Source organism: Tetrahymena thermophila (assembly GCF_000189635.1).
Source record: "Tetrahymena thermophila SB210 genomic scaffold scf_8254670, whole genome shotgun sequence".
In the NCBI taxonomy this organism is placed as follows: Eukaryota; Ciliophora; class Oligohymenophorea; order Hymenostomatida; family Tetrahymenidae; genus Tetrahymena; species Tetrahymena thermophila.
In genome coordinates, this window is record NW_002476437.1 from 221,566 (window position 1) to 238,849 (window position 17,284).

At 21.5% G+C, this 17,284-nt stretch overlaps 4 protein-coding genes across 4 annotated transcripts; 2 read left to right on the top strand and 2 right to left on the bottom strand. All coding sequences in view use genetic code 6, as the record gives it.

Annotated features, from left to right (window-relative positions):
* Nucleotides 1–1,611: 1,611 nt before the first annotated feature.
* On the bottom strand, nt 1,612–6,662 carry TTHERM_00772000 (hypothetical protein). The gene is made up of 17 exons (XM_001013889.2): nt 6,524–6,662; nt 6,254–6,340; nt 6,085–6,168; nt 5,957–6,022; nt 5,433–5,899; nt 5,254–5,368; nt 4,841–5,091; nt 4,594–4,782; nt 4,012–4,521; nt 3,466–3,706; nt 3,293–3,410; nt 2,754–3,088; nt 2,454–2,692; nt 2,249–2,384; nt 2,038–2,191; nt 1,877–1,980; nt 1,612–1,803 (listed from the first exon to the last, which is right to left on the bottom strand). Exons 1-17 carry the CDS (start codon nt 6,626–6,628, stop codon nt 1,747–1,749), a joined length of 3,258 nt encoding a protein of 1,085 aa, XP_001013889.2. The 5' UTR covers nt 6,629–6,662; the 3' UTR covers nt 1,612–1,746.
* An 825-nt stretch (nt 6,663–7,487) lies between these two features.
* TTHERM_00772010 (hypothetical protein) lies at nt 7,488–12,371 on the bottom strand (the record flags this gene model as incomplete). Its single annotated transcript, XM_001013890.2, has 20 exons — nt 12,263–12,371; nt 12,022–12,128; nt 11,851–11,945; nt 11,539–11,602; nt 11,414–11,482; nt 11,258–11,353; nt 11,163–11,209; nt 10,921–11,106; nt 10,724–10,864; nt 10,617–10,676; nt 10,470–10,557; nt 9,862–10,236; nt 9,705–9,817; nt 9,557–9,644; nt 9,161–9,244; nt 9,010–9,114; nt 8,878–8,950; nt 8,445–8,810; nt 7,963–8,393; nt 7,488–7,907 (listed from the first exon to the last, which is right to left on the bottom strand). The coding sequence occupies exons 1-20, from the start codon at nt 12,285–12,287 to the stop codon at nt 7,488–7,490; spliced, it is 3,033 nt and encodes a 1,010-aa protein (XP_001013890.2). The 5' UTR covers nt 12,288–12,371.
* A 453-nt stretch (nt 12,372–12,824) lies between these two features.
* TTHERM_00772020 (hypothetical protein) lies at nt 12,825–13,279 on the top strand (the record flags this gene model as incomplete). Its single annotated transcript, XM_001013891.1, has 2 exons — nt 12,825–13,095; nt 13,191–13,279. 2 exons carry the CDS (start codon nt 12,825–12,827, stop codon nt 13,277–13,279), a joined length of 360 nt encoding a protein of 119 aa, XP_001013891.1.
* A 1,453-nt stretch (nt 13,280–14,732) lies between these two features.
* Nucleotides 14,733–17,204, top strand: TTHERM_00772030 (dolichyl-diphosphooligosaccharide-protein glycosyltransferase 48 kDa subunit; the record flags this gene model as incomplete). Its single annotated transcript, XM_001013892.3, has 8 exons — nt 14,733–14,892; nt 15,070–15,180; nt 15,302–15,438; nt 15,962–16,228; nt 16,280–16,350; nt 16,406–16,706; nt 16,904–16,984; nt 17,040–17,204. 8 exons carry the CDS (start codon nt 14,733–14,735, stop codon nt 17,202–17,204), a joined length of 1,293 nt encoding a protein of 430 aa, XP_001013892.1.
* Between the last annotated feature and the right edge of the window lie 80 nt (nt 17,205–17,284).

Sequence of the window (17,284 nt, forward strand, 5' to 3'; positions counted from 1 at the left end):
TTATCCCTCCCCAAGAGTTATGTATTTGATAAAATTTCAATCAAAAATTAATATGTTTAAATGATAATTTTGATCAAAATCTATTCAAAAATGCATGAAAACCAAACAAAAACTTGTTTTCAGAAATAGGAAAATAATAAAAATCAAATAGACACAATATATAAAGCTAACAAACCTTCAAAATGGAGGTAAATGTGCGAAATATGACACTCAATAATGATGCGTAATCACTCTTTTATCACTTTGAGCTCATTACTTATCTTATAACTATGTCATCTGACTATCTTTAAGGCTGATTAGTGAGTATTCGAGCTATGTGCAGACGATTGGCTCTGGTCAAAACGTAAAGTAAAAAGAATAAAATTTGTTTGAAACAAATTTTGATTTGATTTGATAATGTTTGATAATATTGTAAAAATTGATTGAGTGATTGCAAAGCATAAAAAATAAAGAAATATTAGATGTTAATCAATGATTTAGTTAGCTGGTAGACATATAAATTTCAAAATTCAAATGATAATAAAACAAACGATTTAAAAATAATTAGTAAAATATTTTAATTAATTTTGTGTATTTTTTATCAAAAGCTAAAATTAAATTCTAATTCAAATAGTTCAATTTGAGAAAATAAAGCATTAAAAGATTGATATCTATCAATACGAATTGATAGCAATAATTAATAGCTTCTTTCATCAATTAAATCAACTAAGTAAATAAAAACATATTAATTTATCATAGTCTGCCTTATTAAATCTGAAAAGTAAGAGTTTACCTGTTTATTTCTGATAAAATTTTTATCTATTCTAAATCCTTTCTATTAAATTTTTTTTAAAAAATCTAATAAATTAATTAACTCAAATACCATGTTGATATCTGATATGCATGCTATCTATTTCATAGACATAAAAATAAAAAACTTTTATTTTTTTAAATTAATTTATGAAGTAATGCTTTTATTAATTCTTATTTATACAAAATATCTAACTAAATAAATAAAATAGAGGATTTAGTATATGTTTTACAAAATGACATTTAAGTATTTATGGAGATTTAATAATAATTTGAAAAAGAGAAATTAGATAATTCCAACAACAACTTTTAAAGTGTGTCATATTACAAAAATTTGATAGATTGCTTTGAAGAACTATAAAATATAAATACATAAAAATAATGAATTGAAGTAGGATTCATATATCTATAAATTACAAAAATAAAAAATTTATCTTTTTATTTAAGTAAATAAATCATTTTTTTTCTATTAATAATAAAATAATTTCAATTTTTTATTTAGATGAAACATTTACAATTTAATATTAAAATAAAATTAAAATACTTAAGATAATTCAGCGAAAGTGAAATACAATAAGTTAAAATGAGCTATTTATTAGTTTTTGAATAGCGTCTATAATAAGAGCATATCTTAAAAGTTAACTTGTTTATCTATTAAAAACAGGACTTTTTTAATTAATATTAAAGTGATCACCGATAAATAAATAAATTATTCTTTTATTAAAAATAAACTTATTTGAGAAATTAATTAATTTATTTTATATAGCTTTATCTTATGTGTAATAATGATTAACTCAAATAAATTAATATCTTTAGTATTTTCAATATAAAATTATTTATGTTTAATAAAAAAATAATAAAATTTAAACATATATAAGATAATATTTACAGTAAATAATTAATAAATTTTAATAATTATATAAATAATTTTGTATAGAGAGAGAGTGAGTGAGTCATTCATTATTAAATTTGTAATGTCATTAGATTAGTCTGGTACTGTTTTAACTCAGATTGCTATAATAAAAATATGTTTATTATTAATAATAAATCTAATAAAGTATATTAATATATGAATTTGTATAATTACTTATAAGTGTTATGATAATTTATTATAGAGCTTTGGCTCAAAAAATTCTTTGAATCCTTGCTAATTGAATTTTATACCATATTTCTTCCATGACATGCAATTTTCTAATCAAAATGGAGATTTTATTGTAAGTAGGTATTTTAAATAATAAAATTAATTACATATTAAAGAAGGCAAGCATTAAGGATTAAACGTTTCTGAAGCTAATAATTTTTTAAATAAACCTAGTAAGACAGATTGATCAACATTTTTGAGAAGGAACCCAAATTTTTCTCCTTAATTAGTGTCCATAATAAATAAATTCATAATTGTGATCTTTTGATTAGAAAAATTAAGCGAATTTACAGAATGTTTGTAATATAAATTGGTTACATCTTTATTTTGCTTCAAAAATTTTGATAAAAAGGAGGATAGATTTCCCCAAAAAGAAAGATTATCATCTATTTAAACAAACGGATCAGAAAGGAAAATCAAAATTTCTTTAATAACATTCTCTATGATTTATGGTCTAATTAATTATTTAGAAGTTGCTTTGTAATTAATATCAATAAAATATCTAAATTAAATTATTAATTACTTCTTTATATTTGTTAACAAATATGATTCATAAATTCTCCAAAAGGAATCTTGCTCATATTCTACCATTGCAAAAGCTTTAGAGAAGGTTTAATTTAGGTCTGAAGTGAAAGCGAATAGTTTTAAGTTAGTTATAATGGGAACCAGCTCAGTTATAATAAAACTCGAAGAGCAGTACAAGCAAATAGATTTCATAAACATAAAATTTAGAAAAACAACATCAAAGCTATTAATAACAAGCTAAGAAATATAATAAAAATATTTAAATAAAAAGTTTTACTTCTGAAAAATATTTATTTACATTTTTGATGAGGGTCTAGAAATTTTTTGGTCCTAAAATTAAGTATATTTTATTCATCTCTTCCTTTACATCAAATTAAATTTTTGAAGAAGAGTTTTGATTATCTTTAGAGACTATACTTAAATATATTTTTTTTAGTGAAGCTAAAACAACTTGTTTATCTTTTTATAAATATGCGGCTGAGAGTTGTATAAATAAGAAATCAGCCATGTTATTATGTATAATATTCAGCTATTCAAAAATTCCAAACATCATTTTGTAATCTGAGTCATTTTCTTTTCTATGCGCATCTGCTAATTGATTGATAATCTCCAGACAAGCATTCTCTTAAATAACTAATATTGAATTTAATAACAACGACTATTAAATTTGCAGCTTAAAATAGATAAATTTTTTTTAATTTAATTGAATTATTGAGTTTTGGAGGATTAAAGAAATTTTAATTATTTTTTATGGCTAAAAAAGAAAAAAAGATTTGATAATAATATAAAAAAGCGGGAGTTAAAGCAATTGGTTATAAAAATTGAATTTAAAATTACTTATATTTAAATCATCAAAGTGGGATTGAAATACATTATAAATTAAAGCCGCAGCTGACTAAATCATTACAGCTTCGTTTTTAGAATTTGACTTTGATTTCATTTGTCTGATGAATTCCTAATTCCAAAAAAAAAACACTTTTATTTCTATATTGAAAACAAAAATGAAATACATTTAAAAATTCTTGCAAATTTTCGATGGATGGATTTTGAGCAAGTTAATTGATTTCATCACTAAAGTTTGAATAAAATTCTTGAGGAAGATACATTTCTGCTTAATCTGTGACTTCTATTTCTTCAAATTCTTCTTCTATCTAATCATATTAAGGTTCCAGTTATTCTTCTATTTCCTCTTCCAAGTTTGGGGTACTACAAGTAACACTGCAAGCAGTATAAGGTTGCTTTGCTTAATTGCTTTATATTTTAAAAATAAATGATTTATGTAAAAAATATATTAATGATATTCAATCATTAATGTAAAATTTAACAAAAATATACTGTAATTAATCAATTTTATAATATTTATCTTTGTTAGAATTATTTAAATATTTTAAAATCAATTTTAAAAGAGTTTTATTAAAATTTATTAAAATCTTTGTAATTGAAAAAAATAATTTACAGTACCTATTTTTATTTTTACATGTTAATTTTTTAAAGCTATTTTGGGTTTCAAATTTTTTAAGTTTTTAAAATGCAATTAGAAAATAAATATAATTTACTCTTAAAGTTTGATGTCACTTGGATTGTAAATGTCGCTAATTTACTGTATATCATTTGAAGTACTTTCTGAGTCATTAAATCTATATGGAGTTTCTACATTTAGAGGATCATATCCTCTAACATTTTTATATTTGCTAGATATTTTTTCAACCTTTGGTTCTTATGGGATCATTTGCTAGTATGAATACTTTTAATTTTGGACTTCAATGTGGACATCACTTGGATTGTAAAAATTAGAAGAATCTTCTTCTTTCATATCTACGTCATCATCGTCATCATCAAATTTTTATCTGCTAGAAACCTTGAATTAGGTATTTTCTGAAATGTAGATTTCATCATCAGAGGAAGAGTTAATGTCAACTTTAACAGATTGAGAAGGGATTGGAAGATTATTAGTAATTGATAATTCATAGATTTGATTTCCCGAATTTTATGTGTTATCTAAAAGCTGTCTAATTTCTTTTCTTATGTCGCTTAATGATACTCTCATTAGAATATCATCTATTTTTCTATAAAAAAGGAATCAATTTATTGTAAAATATTTTATGTTTGTTAAAATTTTAATTTAATTGTTTAATTACATAAACTTTTCTTATTATCCTATTAAGAAGCATTTTCTAATTGAATTTCTATATTTATCAGTCTAGGCTGGATTAAACTTTTGGTAGTAAAGAAGTATGAATTCTAGCATTTCTTGAATGATCTTTGGTTCCTTAAGACAATTTATAAATTAAAGGCCAGAGATAATAGGCTTAAAATCATCTTGTTCGCTAAAAAAGTAAGATAAAAATATTAATGGTGAGTTTGTTTCATAAAATATTCACATACTTGTAAAATAGCCAATCATGGAATATTGCTTCTTTAATCTGGGATTTAATGAGGTCTAAATTCTCTGAATTGTTAAGAGCCCATAAAAATATTTGAGGCTTACAGTCTATACAATTTGGGTTTTGTTGGTTGTTGTTTTGAATTAAAAAACGTATAATATCAACAAATAAAAATTAAATATTGGACTCAGGAGTTTTATATTATTTCATAATCCATTTTAGTCTGTATTCGTTTGCACTAGAACTATTTGACTTAAATAAAATTATTTTAATGTTTTCAACAATATTAAATCTTAAAATAAATTCTTTTAATAAGAAATGAATGATAGTTTACATATTATATTAATAAAGTATTTCAAAAAAAATGTTTTGAACAATGTAAATAAATAAAAAAATTAATTAATTTTCGGTTACACTTAGCATAGGCTCTAGCATATATTCTAGTTTGCAAGGAATTAAAACAGAATATATAAAATATTTTTATTCTTTCTTAACGTATACATTTTTGATTAACATATCTAAGAGAGTACTAAACAGTTTAATAAAATTAATAAATATTATACAGAATATTTCTAAATTATTATTGTGGTTACTCGCCATTAGGTTGCACTGTTAGTAAGTCTTTTGTAATTTATTCTAGCTCATCTTTATTGGTATCGGAGAGCAGCCTAACTAAATCTCTACCAAGAGAGAGACAAGCTATTTTATCATGATTCCAGATAACTTAAATAATTAATATCATGATTTGCTTATATTCGGATAAGCTAGGATCGTCTACGTACATGAAAATATTTAGTAACTTAATGGTTTTAAAGAATACTAAAATGTTAATTGCTTGAAATGTTTTAATGCTTTCTATATTGTCATAAATTAGAGTTATTATTTTTGAAAAGTAAGTTAAGTTTCTTTCTGAAAAATCTCCTTAAATAATATTCTTCAGGTAGTAAAAAAAAACTTCATCCAAGCGAAACATTTCATTATATTTCAGTAGAGTTTCTAAAATGGCCCCAAGTTAGTAAACAGCCTGATCTTTCAAATCGTCAAACTCAAATTGTTATATCTATATAATTATTTATCAAGTCAATTAAATTAATTAAGCAAATTTTAACTTCTATACCCATATTAATTTGTTTATGAATTCCTCCATCGCTTGAGTTCTTATTGTCTTTAAATATTAGAAGAGCTAGCAGCGATTAATATAAAAAAGTATTAAATTTTTTAGATTATTTTTCAATTAAATGTTACTTCTTATTCGTTATCTTTACAAAGCAGAATATGGTAAAGAATACCGTGTGATATAAAGTGCATATTTTAATCATTATTTAGAGTCTTTTGTTAAAAAATAGAAATCAAAAATAAATTGGATTGAACATCAATCAAACTTCAAGAATTTTAATTAAAAACAAAGCTGTACTAATTGCTGAATTTTTCGAGACCTTTCTGCTACAGAAGAATTATTATCCATAATATGCTTCAGGAAATAGAACGAATTGACGAAAATCTATATAAAAAAGAATTATTACACCAAAGAAATAAAAAATTTTGCTATGAAATGCAGATAATAAAATTAGCTGATTGAAAAATGCTTCTATCAATCAAAGTTATTGATAGTGAGAGAAATGAAAAACAAACATAAGCAAGTTTTTGTTTGTTTTAAATAATATATGCAAATAAATATGCTGACTTAATCATGTTCGTTCAAATAATGACAGAGAGAATATTTGTAAATATTATATTCGCTTTTTAAAAATGATTCTAGGACCTAATTATTCTATTCTACTAATTACATATTTATTGTCTACAACCAAAAAAGTAAAAAATCTTATTTTAAAATTAATTAAAAAATACAAAAAAGATTGCCAATCAGATTGTAATTAACTTGTTATTTACAAATACTACATATAAAGTGCAAAAATAAGCTTATATTTAGTATAAATTATATTCTAATCAAATAAAAAATTGTAATTAATTAAAATATTTTTTTATTAGAGTTATCATTATTAATTAATATATTTCTAATCAATTTTTCTCTGTTTCAATAAATTAGCATCTAAAATACTAAAAAATTTTATTTTAAAGATAAATGAATTTTTATATAATTAGAAAATATTTGAAATACTAGAGTATTTTATTAGCTATCTGTTAATTAGCTTTTTGATGGCAGCATAGCCACAATAAATTTTAATAGTTATTCAATAAATATGAGAGGTCTTAAATAATAACAAGCCATTTATTTTTATTTAAAATTGATTTAAATATTAGCAAAATTGTTTAAATTAACTACTCTATGTGCCAAAAATTAATTGACAAAAATAAAAGAGGAACATTTATTATCCATATTTGAATTGGTTTTTTTATTTAATTTTCATTCAATAAATAATAACTTACTCTAATTATTTTTTTAGCTTTCATCATATTTTTAAATAATATCTCTATTAGTTATTTTTAATTTAAATGATAATGAAAATGAAGTATAAAATGGGATAAGTTATTATTATTGATTGATTGATATAATTTCTATTTTTTATATCCTGCAAAAAGTTATTGATATGAATAAATAAAATAAGTTAAAATTAAAAGATAGAGGAGATAAATAAATAAATTTTATTTTATATAAAATAATATTATTAAGTTTAAAAATTATGATTTCAATCTTAATCATTTTCGTCATTTTATTCTTCCTCTTCTTCTTATTTATCTTCATCATCTTCCTCGTTGTTACTTAAATTGTCTTTTTCTTTATCATCATCGTCATCTTATTCTTCATCTTAATTATTATACTCCTATTCATTTTCTTCTTCAATTTCTTAATCCTCTTCCTCATCTTTATGAGTATCTTCTGCTTAGCTTACAGAGTTATTTTCTGTATGAGATTATTGTTTAGAGTTTTCTTCAGCTGTCCTTTATTTTTCATGTGTATTATCTATTGTTTTATCGGTAGAAGAGTTATCAATTTATTCAAATTTGCTTGTTTTTTGTTCTTGGTTTTATTCTTCAGGGTGTATGATTTTATAATTTCCTCCTTTCTTTGACATGCTTGGTATTTTTACTCTTACTGGTGAAAGACTCTATTTAATTATTTAAATAAAATATAAAATAAAAGATTTATTTAGGAGAAATTACAAATTAAGGATTAGGATGGGCATTTTTAATATCATCTTTTGTAGCAGCTAGATCAAAAACACTATTGTAGTTCTTTTTCTTCATCAAAAGAGAGTCGTTCTACATATTTTGATTGTTGAGTGAGTAATTACTTGGTGCTCTTCCATTATTTGAAGATACTGGTGTCCATCTCTAATCATCTTCAACTGTCTATTTTTCAGGTAAGCCAAATCCTTATTAAAGCTTTTTTTGAAGTTCTACTTTTTTTTGTTAATTAATAATATCCTCTATACCTTCTTAAATTGTTTTTTCATCAAAAGGAATCCAGTTACCAGAAGGGTTTTGATTCAGCATAGTTTTCTTATTTTAAACACTATGCTAACCTATTGGGTTTTGCTAGAACTAAAATATATTCTAATTTGCATATGAAGAGGGCAAAGAGCTATGCTTTACTAATTTAATTATTTTAAATCAACCTTAAAATCTAAAATAATTAAATTTACATTAATTCTTTCCAAATAGCTAAACATTTCTCTGCTATTCAAGTATTCTATTTTGATAATTTTTAAGATTCTACTTTCTAATTTACTCAATACTTGTAAGTGGTGAGACTTAATTTTCATCATTTAGAGGTGGTAGATTGATATTATTGTTTTCTCCTTTCCTATTAGAAAAAACACTGTTATTTTAATGGAATTTGTTATCATTTATGTTGCTGGACTCATCTATTAAAGCTTCAAGTTTACTAATTTTTTATTTCATTCTAATTATGTCATTTTCTTTTACTCTTAGAAGTGTTTATTGGGATTTAAGCATATCTCTCACCATTTTTACTTCATTATCTTTTTCTTCTTGAGATTTCTTTATTTCTTAATTTATTTTTAAAATTAATGAATTATTGAGCATCATATTTTAATAAATAAATGAAATTAATACAAGGTAATATCTTTTTTTGGTACTCTTATAGTTATTTCTAAGCTTTTACCAAATTAGTTTTCAGCCTTTCGTTCTTAATTAAAAAAAATAGTTGAATTATATTCTAATGCTGTAAATTAACTAATTAATTACATCATTGTAAAACATCATTTTTATCTTATTAAAATTTATTGATTCATCTTCTTTTTATGATAGCTTATCCTGAATTTATCTCATTTTTGCAGCAAGTTATTTTAGCTAATAAATTACAGTCAATAAAAGTATTATTAAATAATCAATTTACTTTATTTTCTTTTTGGTTATTTTACTCCCTCAACTCTTCAAGATCCTAATCTTATTATTCTTTTATGAATTTAGTCTCGTCTAGCTAATAAATTATTCAAAATTAAAGCAAAAAAAATGATTAATTCTTATTTTAATAAAGCTGTAGTAATATTTAATTTAAAAACTAATCTAAACTAAAATTTAAGAATAAAAAAAAATAAATTATAAATTTATAAAATCCAGATAAATAATTAAATCACTTATATTTTTTAAAATTTTTAAATCAATTAAATTACTTACATTTAAAAAAATTTTTTTTAATTAATTTAATCATTAATGGAAAAAATAAATTTGGTTTATTAAAACGAAATATTTAAATTAAAATAAGCTAAATAAATAAAAATATTTTAGTTACTTCACTAATTTTTTGGTCAATTTATTCTTTTGTCTCTTAAATTGTTTTTCTATAATTAGTAATGAGTGTACTTTGCTAATTCTTTATTCTAAATTAGTAATTTATATAAATATTTAGGTAATACTAAATAAGCAATTTTTGAAATTACTTTTCCATAACCTCAACTTCTGATTTTAAATTTTATATTTCAAGTTCTTTTTCTAAGAGTTAATGGTCGAAATCTTCTTATTTTGACTTATGAGTGTTTCTCTCTTCTATTAGCTAGCAAGAAATAAGTTAATTTTAATTTAAATATTAATTTATACTTAATTTTTCATTTTGGTATAGCTTTCCTACAAATTTTGAATTTTATTTTCATAATTATGAGACAAGTTTTATATTTTATTTTGGTATTCTTGATCATTCTTAATATGTTTTTACTTCTCCTCTTCTATCTACTAATTTAATGCTTATACTTAATTATTCAGTTCTTAAACCAAACTAGATAGTTAAGGTATTTTCTTTAGCTTTTCTTCACTTTCATTTTGTAAAAGTTCAATTTCATTTTATTTATCTTACAGTGCCTGTTCTAATTAACTTAACCTAAGCATCATCTAATTGATCTATAAATCTTTTTATTCAGCAAGTTCATTTTAATTTTTCTACATAAAGCTCATATTTTCATTCAACATTTTTATTTCCTTTAAAAATAAATTTATTTTAATAAAAAAACTTTAAGTTTAATAAAAACGCCCTTCAAGAGTTAATTTTTTTTATCCAGTTAATAAAATCATTAATCAATCAACAAAAAACGATAATTCTTAGAAATTAAAATAAATTTCAAGTTGTTTTATTATGGAAAAATAATAAATACATCATTAACAAAATCTCCTTTCAAAAATAAATAAATAAATGATAGAACAATTATTATTACTTGAACAAGAAGTGAGTTTTTTTAGTTCATAATATCTATTTGATTGCAAAATTCTTCATTTTTTTTTTATTCTAATTCTAACACAATCCTTTTTTTTTCCATAAGCGAAATAAATTTAAAAATCTTCATTATTTAAGCAAACTTTACTTGAGTTCTTACTCTATTTACTTAACTTTTTAATCTCCTCCTTATTCTTCATCGCCTGCCCTAAAGTTAAAATAATTTAGCTAAAATTAATCCAAATGCATGCTTACAAAGTTTTGGCTATTTAAGATTCTAATTCTATTATTTTCTCCTATAATTGTTTGTTTTTCTCTCCTTTTTCATCCAGCAGTTTCTTTATACTCACAATTTCTTCACTAGACTCATATTGCTCTATTTTGATTTTCTAAAATCTAAATAAAAAAAATAAATCTTAATATTTAGAAATTATCAATAAACAAAGTTATACCCTGTTTGTTCTTTAAGCTAGAAATTTTATTTTTCCAATTCTTGAATCCTCTATTGAAGATCTGATATAATTCCTTTATCTTACTCTTTATCAAGCATAATCTCATACTGGCTCTTTTAAGCCATACTTGGTTTTGATTTTAATTTTGTTGAACTTATACTCTTCTCTATTGATTATCTCCTATTTCTAAATATTTAAAAATTAATAAACTACTAACCTAAAACAATTAATTTTATAAATACTTTGCTTCCACAGCTTCATTGTACTTCTTCTGTAAAGATTGTAATTGCTAAATAAAAATATTATAAACTTTAATAATAATATTATAAGAGGTTACTTCTTCCTGTTCTTTGATGTTTTTTTCTTTGTCTGTATTTTCTTTTTAAAGGTCCAATAAATTTTAATTTATAGATTCCTTCTCTAATTTTAATTACTAAAAAATAAAATAATCAGATTTTTTTTGATGAATTAATGTTTTTTATAAATTTTTTACATTAATTTGCTAATCAGCTTATTGCAAACTTTCAACTTATTTAGCAGATGCTTCTTTCAGTGATTAAAGCTTATTTTAATATTTTTAATTGTTCACAGTTTACAATTCAAAAATATTTTAATTACTTCGATCTAAATAGTATTTAATAATTGATCTTTTTCATCTAAGAGTTAGATTTGATGGTCGATACTAAATTTGCATTAAATATAATAAGTAATAATTAAATATTTAGCGTAGTTCTATTCAATTAAATAATCAATAAATTATTGTATTTATTTATAGAAATTCATTATTTTAGTTAAATAAAGAATAAAGATTGATTGATTGCTAAATAGTAAGAATATTTTTGCATTTATGTCAGTTTCATTTAAATATTAACCAATAAATATTATTCAAAATATATTGAAAATAATCATAGCTCATTAAATATTTATTACGTTTCCTATTATTTTTATGCAAGTTATTCCTTTTCTTGCATTGAATTTTCTAGAGTCTTTATCAAAATCAAATACTTCTCCTCATCGAATTTGCTCTATTAATGTAAAATTAAATGATTTTCTAAAAATCACTAAATTGAATTTAATTCTTGGTAATTATAATGCGATTACTTCACCACCTAGCGCTTCTAATAAAGCTTTTCTAGATTTAATTTAATTTTATAATTCCTCTAATTATTCATTAGCCTAATTTATCTATTATAGAGCCAACTCATCAGCTATTTTAGAATAATTATATTTAGTATTATCAATATTTAAGCAATAACAAAGAAATAAAATTTAGTAGAAATGATAAACTTGCTTGAAACAAATAAAATTGTTAAATCAATCTTATTTTAAAATGTTAACTTACAATTTGACTATGATTGATTGGCCATTGCAGATAAGTGTATTTTTGCTTGAATAAACTATTGCTAAACTATAGATAACTTTATCAAATATTTGAAAGTAAGAAATAATAATTAATATATATATTTATATTTCACTGAATCAATCGATTAAATATTCATTAAGTAAATTAATTCTTTATTAATTGGTTTAATTCATAAATTTTACGCATTAAGTTCTGCATTTCTATTTTAATTTATAAAAATATTGTTTGATCATATCGGAATTCAAAAATATCAAGTCTAGTAAATAAAAATTTCAGCTTACTCATATTATCAAATGTTTTATATAAATTGTTGAAAGACGAATTGATATATTTTTTAACTGCATTTCATTAATAATTAAAATTATGGAACCTTATCAATAAATAAATAAATCAATCAATTAAACAAAAAAATTTACATTAAAATTTTGAATATTTTTGAAGAAAGTAAACTTAATATTAATTATAACATTCTTTTAGAAATTCTTAGAAAAAATATTCTAAAAAAGGCAGATCATACAAGAATAATTAATATTTAGAAATTATGGGAGAACATCCATATTTTAATTTAAAAAGCTACGAAGATTTTAACAAGCAAGATAGTTTAATACTTCTTAAGCCAATATATAATAAAAAAATTATGTTTACTGCTGCAAAGCCAAACAACAAAGACTATATTGAGGAATCTGAGCAGTAAATAAATTATCTTCTACTTTAAAATAATTAAGCAAATACTTTTAAATAATTAAAAAGTTGTTTTCTTTATTGTGAACCTAAGCATAAAAAGCCTGATGAAAAATTCTAAAACTGTCTGAGTATCATTTTATACTTATTTTTTTTAAATATTGAAGACATTTATCAGCATTAATGAAATCCTTTTGTAAATTTGCTAATTTTAAAAATAATTTAGAAACTTGTCTTGCAAAATGGAAAGGCATTCACGAATATACATCCACTCCTGAGTTTAGCGGACTTTTCTTACCCAAAAAACTAAAATGAAAACCTAATTAAACAAGTAAAATTTCAAACTAGGTCAAATAACCTATTCATTTGCTAATATTATATCTAATAATTATTCTTAAACATTGAATGTAAATAATTAAATAAATAAAAAATCAAATAAAAAAACAAACAAACAAACAAATGTATATATTAATTTCGTATCTTTTTGTAGAAGTCTAAATAATATATTAACAAAAATCTAATTAAATTTTCATCAAGCATAATTTATTTAATTGTATTTAAAAAAATTCAATTCAATATTCAACTAATCTATATTTTTATACTAGAATTAGCTTGTTTAAAATAAAATTTTTTATTAATATTTTTTTATTTCATATGATCACAATATAAAGTAAATTAAAATAATAAATATTTTATCTATAAATAATCCATATTTAATAATAAAATATACGTTTTGTCTGTCAATAGGTTTATAATAAACTAACCAATTTTCTAATTTAGTAATTTTTTTTCCAATAAAAGATTTTTATTGTATTCATTTTATTTTACTTCATATCTACTATTAAATAAATTTGATTTTATGAAATTTTATTCAAGAAAAAAATGAAATTATAAAGCTAATTAAAGCATTATGTTATTTAAATAAGATTGCATAAATAATCTATATTTATCTTTCTTTTGACATATTTTATTGAAATTATTATTAAATTCAAAAGTAAATAGTCTAATAAGATTTTGTTAAATTTTTTAAACTGAAATAAAATTAAAGAATATTTGCTTTTTATAATTAATTATTTATTAAATAATATTTTATTATTGAATAATATTTTAAGGATGAATTAAAAAAAAATCTTTATTTAAAATAATTTAATAAATTAAAGCAGCTAAAATTAAATAAATAAAAATGCATTTAAAAATTTTTAATTTTAAGGAAAATATTTTTTTTAAAAATATCACATTTGGTAATTCTTATATGTTTTAATAATATATTTTTGCAATAAATTCAGATAAATATAAAGAAGGCAATAACTGACTTTAATCTAATTTTTGATCAATAAGCAAGATTGATGATTATTACTAATAAAGCTTTTTTATGAAAGAAAGATTGATTATAAAAGATATTGTATTTTTATTTAAAATTTGTTTAGATTGAAATTTTCATTAGATTCAACTAACCAATATTATTCAAACACGCTTTGAAGCATTAATTGGGCTACTAAAATATATGCTGAATTAGAAAGTAGTAAATTTTAATACATAAAAACTGACTTTGTAAATTATTATTTATTTATTTATTTATGTGTGTATTATTAATTAAATAATTGTATGTATTTTTGTTTGATTGATTGTTTGCTTTTCTCATATCTTTTAATGTATTTCATATCCTTATTTATTAAATAAATAAATAAATTCTATTGAAATCTTTTTAATTAATTAATAGATATTAATTACAAATATTTAATTTTCATTGCAAATAATTAAAAGCAAAATGAATATTAAACTTAGCAGAAACATATTCTTAGCAGCCATTTTGGTTTGTCTCTTTGCAGGTGTATATTGCGAAAGCTTGCTCAAAAATAGAGTTATTGTTGTTGTTGATAGTTCTTCATATTAACATACTCACTCAACATTCTTTAATGACCTTAGATGTAATTAGACATTAATTGTTAGTTAGTTAGCATATTAAATAATTAATTGAATGGATCAAATATTTTTTTCATTCTCTTTAATTCTAGTACATAAATTCTTAAATGGAAGCTGCTATCAAATAGACATTTAAATTTATTTAAATTTTAGTAATTTAACTCTTTTTATTTTATAATTAGCCAAGGGATACGATTTAGATTTTAGAGCATTAAACTCAGCTACTATCAAGTTATTGACTTATGGTGAATATAATTATGATTAAATGATTGTTATTGCCTCCTCACATATGGGTAATCATTTAAATATCTCAATTCTAAACAATTTTAATAATATTTATCTTAACTTAATTAAATTTAATTCTAAATTTATTTGATCATCTTTATTTAATATCTTATTACTTTATAATCAAAGATGGCAAGGGTTTAACCAAAAATAAAATTGCTGAGTTTTTCGATTCAGGCCGTAACGTTTTTATTGCTACTGATATTGACTCTTCAAAGACAATCCGTTAATTATACAACGAATTTGGTGTTGATATTGATGAATATGTAAAAAATAAATTATCATTTTATATTTGTTGAATCTAAATAAAATGAGAAAAAATAAAGAAATAAACTTTAAATATGAGAAGGAATTAATTTCTAAAAGCGAATAGAAATCAAAAATTAAAATAAATACTTTTAAATAGAAAAAGTAAGTAAATCACCACTATTAGATAGATAGATAAGTGATTGCATTGCAAGAATACTCTTTTAAAAATTACATCTAATTTGTATATAAAATAGTTGCTATTTAAAAGGATTATTTTCTAAGATTAAAAAAAATGTAATTAAATAGCATAAAGATCTTAAAAACGATTTGCATTTATTAGGAAAAATGCTAAGATTAAATTAAAATATATAAACAATACTCAATTTAAAAATCTATTAATTGCAAATAATAACTATAAATAAGTTTTTACTAAAATTAATAACATTGTTCGTGACTATTTTAAGAAATTAATAAAAATTTTATTTTACAATAATTATTAGAAAATTTTGTTAAACTAAATTATTTTATCATTTACTTTAGAGTTCAAGAGTTTAAGATCACTTTAATAAGGATTCTGAGTAAGATCACAGTTATGTTTATTCTAAAAATATAATAAAACAAGAAGTATTCTGTCCCTAATTAGATAAGCCTATTCTTTATAGAGGTGCTGGTTTGACTATGACTCCATACGAAACTTACTAAGTTTATGGCGTTTTACGTGGTGAAGATACTACTTACTCCTATTCTTAAGAGAGAAGAGAATCAGTAAACTCAGGAAGCTAAGTTATCCTTGTGTCTGCTACTTAAGTAATTAATTCATCATTACTTAGCATATTTTATAATTTTTTCATTATATAGGGTAGAAACAATGCCAGAGCTGTCCTTACAGGTTCAATCGAAATGTTGAGCAACGAATTCTATAAAAATGAGTAAGCAAACCAAAAATAAATTATTTTTAATCTAAAATTTTATCAAAAACAATAGAAAATATGCTAACAGATAATTTGTTAATAATGTTATTGACTGGAACTTCGGTTTAAATGGTGTTCTCAAGGTTGGAAAAATCACATACACTAGAAAAGGAGAAAAAGAAAATTCTAACGAATATAGAATTAAAGATTTCTTAGATTACTCTATTGAAATTTTCACATACAGCTAGAAAAAAAATAGTTGGGTTCCTTACATTACCGACGATATTGTTCTTGAATTTATTATGCTTGACCCTTATATCAGATAAACTCTCACAAGAGAAGGAAAAACACAAGTCTATAAAGCAAGCTTCTAGGTAAATTTTAATAAGATTATTAAAAATTAATTAACTTTTTTTATGCTTTCAATTTACTAAATAAAAAAAATTAAATCAAAAATTATTTTTTAATTAAGATAAATTTATAAATAAATTGAGTATCTTTTTAAAACTTTTAAAATAATTAAAAAATTTACTAAAAATCATAAATTTTACTTATTTTTTTTATTGAAAAGATTCCTGACAAGCATGGTATCTTCAAACTTAAGGTCAAATATCAAAAGCCTGGATTTACTTTTATTGAAGAATCTAATAAGGTACATATTTAATTAAATTTTAATTATTATTCATCTATAAATAATTAATTAATAGGTTACTGTTAGACCATTTAAGCACAATGAATATCCTAGATATTTAGAACAAGCTTATCCTTACTACTTTAGTACTTGGGCTACTCTGATTGGATTTTTAGTATTAGTTGTTTACTTCTTGTTCCATTAAGATAAAGAAGTATCTGTGAGTAAAAAAACTGACTGATTAATCTTTAGTTGGAACGATTGATTGGATTAATTTTAAATAATTTTGAATTTTAATGTTTAGTAAAAACAGGGTATGAT